We start from the raw sequence: 12,387 nt of genomic DNA, 5'->3' as shown, positions 1-12,387 counted from the left end.
TCCCATATGCTGCATAGTGTGGCCAAAAAAACAAAGGCTGTAAAATACATAATTTTCTCTTCTACTTTTTGTTCTGTTATTTGACATCAATTCCTAAATTATATGAGGTTTTGATAAACATGTTATTTTCCCAAGACAAAATCTGAAATAAAATTGACCTGAAAGTTTAAAAATTGAGCGGTCAATCACCTCTGTATCAAGACATGAATCACAGCCAATCTTTCCTTAGTGTTTCAGCTCCTGATCATTTGGACTTGTTATGAGCACTAGTAGCAGTGTCCTCCATTTAACTGCCTTCTCTTGATTGCCAACTGATACCTAAGTAGAAAAGGGACCTTCTAAACTGTAACATGGGCTTCCCTGGTGGCTCAGTTGGTAAAGAATGTGCCAGTAATGTGGGAGACCTGGGTTCAATGCCTGGGTTGGGAAGATTCCCTGGAGGAGGGCATGGCAACCCACTCCAGTATTCTTGCCTTGGAGAATCCCCAAGGACAGAGGAGCCTGGAGGGCTACAGTCTATGGGGTCGCAAAGAGTCAGACATGACTCACTGACTAAGATCACAAACTGTAACATGCTATTTTCACCTCTCTCCCTACTTTGAGTTTACTTTTCAGTGTTGACACTCAACCCTAGTCTGGCTAATCTCCAAAACCATTTTTCTCCCAATGTTTAAGAAATATTTCTATTTACCTGTCCAAGAAATTAACTATGTTGGGATTCTTTAATTCTTTCATCACCAGAATCTCATTAATGATCAATTCCTTCTTTGGCTGTTTCTGTAAATTAATCTGCTTAATAGCAACCTATGGTGGAAACAGGAAAAAAAATCAGAACAAGCTTCCTAATTCTCTTAGAAAATCATAAACACTAATAAGTTAATCATCTAATTTATTACATACATCCTATTCAGTGAGATTACAATTTATTCATAGGCAGTGCTTTAACTTCCACACTGCCTATGCACAATTCTTTGTAATACAGAAGCCCTAGTATTTTCGGATTTCTCTTGAAATCTAAACCCAAGGTCAGTCCAGTGCCAGAAATTAATCCTCTTTTCATCCAAACTAGGAAAATAGTTTTTAAAATATTTATTTATGAAACTAAACACATAATTAATTACTTCTTTTTTCCCCCTCAGTAAGGAAGATACTATAAAATTCTCTAGAGCAATCCTTCAATATATTCAACTGAAAAAGAAATTCCTCATTGATTATTCACAGGCAGATCTAGGTTCTGCCTATAGTAAAAGCTAATGGTAACACCCAGAAGTAGGAAAAAATTGCTTACCTCTTGTCCCAATGCCACATCTGTAGCAGTGAAAACTGTGCCAGAAGCCCTAGGGGAAAAAAAGACACAAGCAGATTTAAGATTTCTAAATCATTCTCATTAACATCCAAAGACTTTATTCTCAAAACAACTGGAAGGGGGTTAAAGAACACTGAAGACGGAACATCTTTAAAAAAGGTAAAAGCAAAAACAAAGAGGGGAAGAATAAGAAAGAGGTAATCCTTGTGGCTAAAACTTATATTAGAAATTTGTCATAAATTTCAGACCTACAAAAACATAGTAAAAAGATCAGACAAAAAGAAATCAGTAACATATACTCATGGATTTATTTCCCTTCTTAAGAAACAAAGAACTACAAACAAATTTAAAGGTTCTTATGTGGCCTTTCCAAAGGCATCCGCCCTCTTCCCCAAAGTAACCTGTGCTGGACATTCACTCTGTATTCAATGTGCATAATTGCCACATGTTTCTCTATACTTTACTAAGGACACAGATGTGTACCACTACAGAAGATATTTAATGTATTTTTAAAACTTCATATAAATTATTTCATTTTACGTATTTTCCTATAATTTGCTTTTCTGATTCAACACTGAATTGAGAACTATAGTCTAAGGGGTTGGAGAGTCAGACATGACTAAGCAACCATCACTTTCACTTTTTCATACTGCTGCTGCTGCTAAGTCGCTTCAGTTATGTCCGACTGTGTGACCCCAGAGACGGCAGCCCACCAGGCTCCTCTGTCCATGGGATTCTCCAGGCAAGAACATTGGAGTGGGTTGCCATTTCCTTCTCCAATGCATGAACGTGAAAAGTGCAAGTGAAGTCGCTCAGTCGTGTCCAACTCTTAGCGACCCCATGGACTGCAGCCTACCAGGCTCCTCCATCCATGCGATTTTCCAGGCAAGAGTACTGGAGTGGGGTGCCGTTGCCTTCTCCACTTTTTCATACTACTATTTATTTATCCATTATCAGGCTCAAGGATACAAACATGATTTTCAATTTTTTTGTTATTAAAACCAGAAGTGCAATTAAATTTTACTTTTAAAAGGAAATTCGTAAGTTTTCAAAAAGACTTAAGCTCACTGTCAAAACTTACAGAATACTTTCCAGAATTAACATTAAGAATTCAAGATGTTCATTTGCTCTCAAGCAATAGAGAAGAAAAAATTTCAGTTAGCATAGTTTTAAAATACAAATTATTGGGAATTCCCTGAGAGGCCAGTGGTTAGGACTCTGAGCTTCCACAGTGGGAGACCTGGATTTGATCCCTGGTCAGGAACTAACATCCCATAAGTCACATGGCATGGCCATAAAGAAAGAAACAAATAATAATTATTAAAAATACAAACTATTGAACAACATCAGAAGGGCAGTAGAATTAAGGATTCATACTCATGATGTGACTAAAATGCATTTAAACAAAGAAAACACTATAAACTTGTAGTAAATTTTCTTACTGTCCTTTAAATATTTGCTGGACAATTTCCCCACCCATCTAATCTCTTACCACCAATGTGAAATCACACTTAAGAAGCAGCAATGTACTGCTAGGTAGTACAGTATTTCAATATCATCTAGAAATAAGTTCATTACTTTTACACAAATCCAAGAATACTATTCAGAGAACACCGTAAGTGTGCAATGTCAGTAAGCAAAAGAGCTATCAAGCTGGACATCTAGAAAACAATGAATATTCTGTTAATACAGTCACAAATACTTACCCTTGCCCAATTTTTTCATATCTTGTGTATTTTTTCTTAGGGTCACCTATGCTTACAATAGTTCCTATTTTAAACAAAAACAACAAAAATTTGGAAACTCAGTCAAGTATTTTAAAATTGTAAACTAATTCTGATAACATTATTTCTTTTAATAAACCCCACTGATTTTAGAACATACATAACACTAAGTTTCAAAAATAACCTATGCTTCAAACACAAAAGAAATAATAATTAAAAAGTAACAGAAGCAAGAAGATACATTATTTCCACAAGGTTAGACTTCCTAACTAATGTCTTGATTATCCTAACACTTTCTAAAAAATGACGACATTACAGAATGACCAACTATACCAGTTTTCCTGAGACTCAGGGGGTTCTTAGGATGTGGCATGTTAAGTTTTAAAACTTAACCGGTCAAATCCTGGTGAGAGGACAAGTTGGTCATCCTACTTTTCATACTCCACTGAAATGTATCAATATTAAGGTAACAGTAAGTTACAAAACTACTTACTATGAGAAAAAAAAATATATAAAATATCCAAATGAAAAACCCTAATAGCTTTTCTAACTCTTCTCCTATATCTATCTTTTAATATATTTAGTAAATCACTTATTACTATAAAGATTACTCTAATATAAACTAATCATACATCTGCTTAAGAAAAGTTCACAAAGCACAACTAAGAAACAGGTCTTAAAATTAGGATTTTGTTTAAAAAAAAAAAAAGGTATGATTTTGTACATAAAATCCTAACATAGTCTTATTATAACTAAGTCCAAGCATGAGAAAATCACACTAAATTTTCACTTAAACTTTCACAAGGTAAAAGGAGAGAGGGGCATATCCAAGAAATTCACAAAAATAAACCAATTTTATATAGGTACTCAGCCTCAAGCCTATATCCAATCTGTAATATTTTTCCTTGATGCCTCCAGATCAGTGTCCTTTACAACTCTAGTGGCTATAGACTTATAATGAGATACTACTGCTACCCTCTCTCTGGCCTGTGTGTATTATTTCCAGGGCTTGATTCAGGCCAATGATAGTTGGTGGATGAAAATGGAGGAAAAAAAATACATTTTATGCTTACACATATTATCTAGATAAGACATTTGGTTTAGTTATTTAGGGACATTTTGTATTCTACAGGTGTGCATAAATATATACAAACTTCCTTTGATAAAGTTTCCAATTAGGACCCTTAGATTTGGCCCTCTGAAATATTGCTCCCCAAAATACTGACTATTGCAAAGACTGCTCACAAGTCGGCACATAATAATAAGCAGGCAAAGAAGAGTATTATTTTGGCTTTACTACATTAACTGAATCTGTTGTTCCTAGGAGAAAACAATTTAAGCCAAAATATAAGGTATAAATTAAGACCCATCCAGGCCAAATGTTTCAGGGGCTGTTAATAATTTAAGAATAATGTAAAATGTAGGCAACATACTTAATTTCTCCATAATCTCTTCATCTGTCATTTTGGCCTTCTTTTTCTGTTTGTCTGAAGTCTTGGCACCACCATCAACATTAGAATCACCAACTGGTGCAGGAATAGGATCAATTACAGATCGTGTATAAATCTGCAGAGAAACAGTTAATTACTAAGACTTGAAGAAAAATATTTTTAGGTATTCTTAACTGGCACACTATTCAGTTCTTTGATTTTTGACAAAAACTAAGTTGTTTCCAGTGTTCTAAAGAATGAGAGTAATACTTTCAGACTTGTTTTACTTAAGATTGGTAACTAAGAGGCAATGTAAAACATTTTTCTTAGGAACATCATATACATATGTTAAAAGTTTGTATAGCAAAACAGAAGATTTGTAAATGAAATTTAAGTGCAATCAGATAAAAAATAATGTGCCAGAAATGAAGCAGAAAGAAATACAACTTTAAAAATCATATTTTTCTAAAAGAGAGAAATAAAGAGCAAAATAATGGAAATCCTGATGTTGCAATGTGAAAGTGTCAGTCACTCAGTCATGTCTGACTCTTTGCAACCCCATGTACTATAGCCCCCCAGGCTCTTCTGTCCATGGAGTTCTCCAGGCAAGAATACTGCAGTGGGTCGCCATTTCCTTCTCCAGGGGATATTCCCGATACAGGGATTGAACCCAGTGTCCTGCACTGTAGTCAGATTCTCTTCTATCTGAGCCACTAGGGAAGCCTAACTATTATTAATTCCCACAACAATTTTTACACAAATATAATTTCTATCATTTCATTTCAAAGAGTCAAGTCTAAATGTAAAGAAAATAGAGCCCTGTACCGATGAGGATACAATGGCAGTCAGTTTTATACCTGTTTACTGTGCCAACACCTCACCACAACCCTCTGTTAGTATAGGGAGTAGGACAGGACTCCTGCTGTCTCTGTCAAATGTTGTTATTGTTAAAATTCTCCCATATCTGTTAGAAATTTCACTCCTGGCAGCCTCTTGAATGATACTAATGTTTTAACAGAAATGTTAAATGGGAGATAAAATACATGCTTTGGATAAGAGGTAAGATCCAAGTTCAAGTTCTAGACTTAGTACTTTTCTGCACTGAGATAAACAGAGAAAGGCAGAGAGACAGATGAGGTCTCTGGAAGAGATGGGGTAATGCAGAAAGAAAACACAATATGCATTTTAACTTTTAAAGACCCATTCAACTTTAATTTTCAAAAAAACTAGTTTTTTGATGAATGGTATTTAGGTAAAGATCTCCTAGTTAAATCCCCCATATTAAAATATTTTCAGCAGGAGGACTTTTTTAAAAATCGTGCATGGAACCAGAGATCAAATTGCCAACATCCGTTGGATCATAGAAAAAGCAAGAACGTTCCAGAAAAACATCTATTTCTGCTTTATTGACTATGCCAAAGCCTTTGACTGTGTGGATCACAATAAACTGTGGAAAATTCTGAAAGAGATGGGAATACCAGACCACCTGATCTGCCTCTTGAGAAATTTGTATGCAGGTCAGGAAGCAACCGTTAGAACTGGACATGGAACAACAGACTGGTTCCAAATAGGAAAAGGAGTACGTCAAGGCTGTACATTGTCACCCTGTTTATTTAACTTATATGCAGAGTACATCATGAGAAACGCTGGACTGGAAGAAACACAAGCTGGAATCAAGACTGCCGGGAGAAATATCAGTAACCTCAGATATGCAGATGACACCACCCTTATGGCAGAAGGTGAAGAGGAATTCAAAAGCCTCTTGATGAAAGTGAAAGTGGAGAGTGAAAAAGTTGGCTTAAAGCTCAACATTCAGAAAACGAAGATCATGGCATCCGGTCCCACCACTTCATGGGAAATAGATGGGGAAACAGTGGAAACAGTGTCAGACTTTATTTTTTTGGGCTCCAAAATCACTACAGATGGTGACTGCAGCCATGAAATTAAAAGACGCTTACTCCTTGGAAGTAAAGTTATGACCAACCTAGATAGCATGTTCAAAAGCAGAGACATTACTTTGCCAACAAAGGTCTGTCTAGTCAAGGCTATGGTTTTTCCTGTGGTCATGTATGGATGTGAGAGTTGGACTGTGAAGAAGGCTGAGCGCCCAAGAATTGATGCTTTTGAACTGTGGTGTTGGAGAAGACTCTTGAGAGTCCCTTGGACTGCAAGGAGATCCAACCAGTCCATTCTGAAGGAGATCAGCCCTGGGATTTCTTTGGAAGGACTGATGCTTAAGCTGAAACTCCAGTACTTGGGCCACCTCATGCGAAGAGTTGACTCATTGGAAAAGACTTGGATGCTGGGAGGGATTGGGGGCAGGAGGAGAAGGGGACGACAGAGGATGAGATGGCTGGATGGCATCACTGACTCGATGAACATGAGTCTGAGTGAACTCCGGGAGTTGGTGATGGACAGGGAGGCCTGGCGTGCTGCGATTCATGGGGTCGCAAAGAGTCAGACACGACTGAGCGACTGATCTGATCTGATCTGATGCATGTATGCTCAGTCATGTCCGACTATTTGTGACCCTGTGGACTGTAGCCCACCAGGCTTCTCTGTCTGTGATATTTCCCAGGCAAGCATACTGGAGTGGGTTGCCATTTACTTCTCCAGGGAATCTTCCCGACCCAGAGATCATCTCCTGCCTTGGCAGGTGGATTCTTTACCACTGAGGCCAACTGGGAAACCCTTTTAAAAACCACTGGAAATCAAATACAGACTGCTGTTTTTTAAAACTCTTATGCACAGACACACAACCCAGTTCATTAATCAGAAACTCACTGATTTTGTATGATCTGGTCGTGGAGCAATAACAGGAGGAAGAGCCTCTTCATCATCGTCATCTTCCTCTGTTACTACTGCTGATGTTTCTGATCCCTTGGTATTCAGCTGCATTTATCATATAAGCAAAGTAAGAGAGACAAGTCAAACATAACAATAGATGAAAATACAACTATCTCTTTTTTGAACATACTTGAAAATATATTTACTAGCTCACTTCAAAGCAATAAAACCTTACTGGTTCTAATCTAATCATTTTTAAAGGTAATAAAAGTTTATGAAACAAATGTATACAGTAAATATCAAGTATTCTTAAGAGAGAATACTATATAGAGAATTTTATATCCTTTAAGCAAGCCCAAAAAGTAAACAATCACTTCATTTGTTAAGACCAAAAACAAAAATCCACTGGGCTTTGTATAAGTCAGAGTTTTTCAGTTATTTAAAACAGCCTGATTCACCAGAAAAAGTGTTGGCTAACAAAGCAAAAGAGCAAGGCATTATCCTTTATACAGAGTGTATTATTTGCAAGGTGGGTGCTAGATATGGATTTTACATGTTATTACATATAGTGTTCAAATAACTCCAGGAGATGGTTTCCTCCAAACTGAGGAACTGAAAATAAAACAGCTATTATTTGCAGGAGGTGTTTGTGCTTACATGGTAACTTAGATGAAGTCTCAGACAACTCGGAAGATTCTGACAGGCTTCTTATTCTTCAGTATATTTCCATAGTCTAGATTCGGTAAGACGGTGCCAGAGGAAAATGCTGGCAAGTTCTTTGTATTCATGCTTATACATGAAAACATTATCAAAAGTAACTAAATTGCTCTAACAATCGTAAGTTTTAGTTACTATAAGCATCATTGGAGGAAATTCTATTTGCTTAACAAAGATTCCTCAACTAATCAAGTACCTATCTAAAAGTACAGATCAAGTAGTTATTTCTGAAGGCTGTAATTTATTTTGGAAAGTAAAATAAAAACTAAGATTTGTTTTGGGTAACTTAAAACAAGAACTATAAGAAATAACATATTAACTTACTGCTGGTGTTCCAGAAGGGAAGCCATCTTTCTCTGAATACAAAAGAGAAAATAATGCTAAGTGAACAATTCAAAAAATAAAATGACTTTTACACAATAAAGGAAGAACAGACAAAAGCAAAGTAAGTGACATGTTCTTACACTGGTATCATTTTGAGTTGAATTAAAACTTAAGAAAAATAATATCAGTTTTTAAATAAGAATTTACACAAGACCATAAACCTCAAATTTAATGGAACTCTGTAAATTTGCTAAAAGTCACTGAATTGCAAACATCAAGTGGGTGAATTTTAGAGCATAAAATTATACCTTAATAAAAAATTTTATTGGAAACTAAACAGAAGTTTATTCATAATGATATTTTTCTCCAGCAAACTGCCTATCAAGGAACTTAGAGAAACCAACAGTAATTGTATAAAGGAAAATTACTGACATAAATTTTAATCAATATGAAAGCAAATCCCTGAAAGCAAAACCACAGTTCATGAAGTCTAAATACCACAATATTCATTCTGGAGTTAGAACAGCAAATTTTGTATTATCCTTTAAAATGCCCAGATACACAAACACACAAACATACCATTTTCTGTTCAGACACCGATTTAAAAAAATTATTCATTTATACATTATTCATTTAACTGCATTTACTAATTGCAGTTGGGAATAAATGTGACCTTTTGCTAAGGATGTACTACTAGACTACGTAAAAAAGGTCTAAATACGCCAAGTGGACCTTATTGGTTCTGAAAGGATATAACCAAATAAGTACAATCAATTAAAACTAAATGTATAATCTTAGCTCAATCATATTATTTCTTAAAACTACATGTATGACTTAAGAGGGGAAAGAAACATTAAATGATAACCCATGATGTAATTAGCAAAATCCACACTGAGGGAAAACAGGACAAATGATTCTTTAACAAATAAACTGTAAGGAAAAGACAGCATGAGTGCTAATGTAACGGCAGGAAGCCTACATAACAAAGAGATTCGAGACACAATAATTGATTGTAATGTATGGATTTTTTTTCTAGTCCTTATTTGAACAAATGAACTTAAAAAAAAAAAAAATCCACTATTCTCCAGTTCCTACCTGATGATATTCCAAATCTGAGGAATAAATTCTTTGAGTTCCAAAGCTTATATTTATACATGTGATGGCTTTCAATTTTTGAGTGGAAAACATTTTTTATTTCAAAGTCTGTGCATTTATATACAGTAAAATAACCTGTCCCACTAGCAATAAATATATTTCTAGTTTGAACATGTCTGCAAATCAGCCTCTTTCCCATCTGTTGCTGGAACTCATTCAAAAGCAGGGAAGAGAAAAAACCAATAAACAAAAGGCCAAAATATCCACTTTTGGCAAAACTAAGAGATTAATATAATCTCCAGACTCCATATTGTACACAAGAGCTGCCCTCTACTGGTTTACAAAAGGCAGATCTATGCAGGGGAAAAAATAAAGACAACCACCATAGCTTAGCTCTTATTCTTCCAGAAGAATCTTTACTCTCCAATCCCAGTTAAGTGAGCCTGTTACCATGGTCTGATGTCTTACCAGGAGGAGTAAAGCTCAGATATTTCTGCTTCACTGTATTAGAGTCATAGAACTTCAAGACGTCCAGCACTGCCTGAGGATTCTTCTTTTGCTCTAGTTTGGTGATATTGGAGGTCTGCAGTAATCGAGCCCACTGTTCTGGCATGCCCTAATGAAAAGATATTCAGAAATTAGTTGTTTTGAATTGCTCTAGTAAGACCAATTTCCAGAGCAAAGTGACAAAATATATAAAACAAATCAACCTACACAATTGCAGGTTTGACTAAATTTTAAAAGGTCTAGTTTTCTAAATCAATATATGTTGCAAATTATAATCAAGAGCCTCAGCTCCCTAGGAAAAGGACACATCCAACCACAAACACTTCTGTACAAAGAGAAAAGCACTAAGAATTCAGTTGACATGTGGATAGAAAAGAATACCTGAAGGAAAAGCTTGAGCTCTGCTTTATAAATGCATTCCACCTAGGTAAACTTACAGTGAATTCTCCAGTAACAGCATCAAAGCCAACATGGATGGTATGCTCAAAATCAGACGGAGGAGAAATTTCTGGCCTTTCCTTCTCTTTCTTCTTACTTCCTAGAAGGCATTAAAAAAAAGCCTTTTAAAAGGTACTCGTAATCATGTTTATAGTCTTCCCCAAACAGATTAGGAACAAAATTATTCTAAAAAAGAGATTTTCCCTAAAAACACTGGCTGATAGGAAGCTGATAAATCAAGCATAGAAATCTCATGGCTGTAGGGTGGGTATTGTCAACCAGTGTCCTGATTAAAGAAACACAGACTGACCCAACATCAGGCCTAAATAAAAGTGCTCAGGACAGAAGAGACGGTCCCTTAGAGTATTGCTTCTCTCATTAATAAAGAAGTACACTTCACATACTGAACAATTTGGAAAACAGTCTATCGAGCCCTGTTTCTGTATTTACCTAGAAAGAGCAATTTACATTACTATGATTATGGATAACATACACCATGTGAACAGGTAGTTTACAAGGACCATGTCATTTTTTTGTGTGTAACTCTTCCTTTTTATTGATGTTAATAACTGTTACATTTTAAGATTTCCCAGTTTTTCTGTGGTTCTACCAATTATTTTTACATTTCTGCCACACACCTATCTCTGTAAATTCAAACACATCAGTTCCATATTTTTCCTCCACCTAACCACCTTGCTCTCAGATTCTCTTATTTACTCTGCAGCAATTTATGTCAAGACTTCTGGCAGAGATATTAGTCCCAGGTCATCCCTTCACTTTTATGCTGCGCTAGAACTGACTTTTTGTATTCTATGTTCTCTTCTTCTTGGTCTACACCCTTAGCTGATAGCTCTCAACTAATTGTATATGTATTTAGATCGAAAATACCACCCTCCTCTGGATTTCTTCTAATTCTCAGTGTTGCTATTTAGAAGGTCAATGCCACTTTCTCATTTTGAACTACTGTTGAAAATCAACTGATTATATATATACACAAGTCTATTTCTGGATGTTCAACTCTGTTGCAATAATCTCTTTATGTCAATCAGACTAGATTATTGTAGTTTTGTAATAAGCATTGAAACTATTAATATATAGTATAAGCCTTTTCTTTTTTAAAAAATTGTTTGGCTCCATTCTAGGTCTTTTGCATTTCCATGTGAATTTTAGAGTAAGTTTGATAATTTCTTTAAAAAGTCTGCTGGGATTTTGATTAAGACTGCAATGAATCTATAGATCATTCTAGGAAGAACTGATTTAATAACAATATTGTATCTTCTAATCCATGAAAGTAGTGACTCTCTCCATTTATTTAGGTTTTTTTTCATTCCTCTCAGCAATGTTTTATAGTTATCAATGTACAGATCTGTTACTGCTTTTGTCTGATTTCTGGCACAGTATTTCAAAAAGTCTGATGCTATTGCAAATGGTACAGTTCTTTAAATTTTTATTTTCAATTGTTCATTGATGGTACAGAAAAACATAATTCATTCTTAAATATTGATCTTGTATCCTGAAACCTTACTATGAAGCCTTACTTTTTGTTCTAATAGCATTTTTGTAGCTCATTACAGGATTAGCTAAAAAAATTCAATTATGCTGCTGATGAATAAAGACAGGTTTACTTCTTCCTTCCCACTCTGGATTCCCTTTAATTTCTTTTTCTTGCACTGGCTAGAACCTTTAGTACACTGCTGAATAAAAGTGGTGAAAGGTGAAATCAGGAAATTTTTCCTGATCTTAGGAAAAGCCATTAATTTTACCATCTAATTTGATGCCAGGCTAGGTTTGTCAAAAATGTTAAAGGCATTTCTTTCTATTTCAAATTGGCTGAATGCTTTGATCAGAAATGAATATTGGATTTTGTCAAATGTTTTATCAATTTTTATTGGTATTCTCAATAAATTAACTTTTTATTTCATTGATTTTTCTGCATTTTTTATTTCACTAATTTTACACACTGACTTTTATTATTTCTTAATAATCTACTTACTTAGGATCTCACCTGCTCTTCCTTTCTAGCTTATTAAAATGTCTTAACTGAAACCACTGATTTGAA

The 12,387-nt window shown here is 35.2% G+C and overlaps 1 protein-coding gene across 1 annotated transcript in view; it reads right to left on the bottom strand.

Moving 5' to 3' along the window:
• PAK2 (p21 (RAC1) activated kinase 2) overlaps positions 1-12,387 on the bottom strand; it is a 91,397-nt gene that overhangs the window by 23,937 nt on the left and 55,073 nt on the right. The window contains exons 3-10 of the mRNA XM_005897818.3: positions 10,328-10,428; positions 9,852-9,999; positions 8,289-8,320; positions 7,245-7,352; positions 4,464-4,596; positions 3,013-3,076; positions 1,289-1,337; positions 692-804 (exon numbers count right to left, since the gene is read on the bottom strand). Of these exons, the coding sequence (XP_005897880.1) occupies positions 692-804; positions 1,289-1,337; positions 3,013-3,076; positions 4,464-4,596; positions 7,245-7,352; positions 8,289-8,320; positions 9,852-9,999; positions 10,328-10,428 (748 nt within the window). The remainder of the gene's footprint in view (positions 1-691; positions 805-1,288; positions 1,338-3,012; positions 3,077-4,463; positions 4,597-7,244; positions 7,353-8,288; positions 8,321-9,851; positions 10,000-10,327; positions 10,429-12,387) is intronic.

Source organism: Bos mutus, chromosome 1 (assembly GCF_027580195.1).
Source record: "Bos mutus isolate GX-2022 chromosome 1, NWIPB_WYAK_1.1, whole genome shotgun sequence".
NCBI lineage: Eukaryota > Metazoa > Chordata > Mammalia > Artiodactyla > Bovidae > Bos > Bos mutus.
The sequence above is the reverse complement of the archived record's forward strand: the minus strand, read 5'-3'. Positions and strand labels throughout refer to the sequence as shown.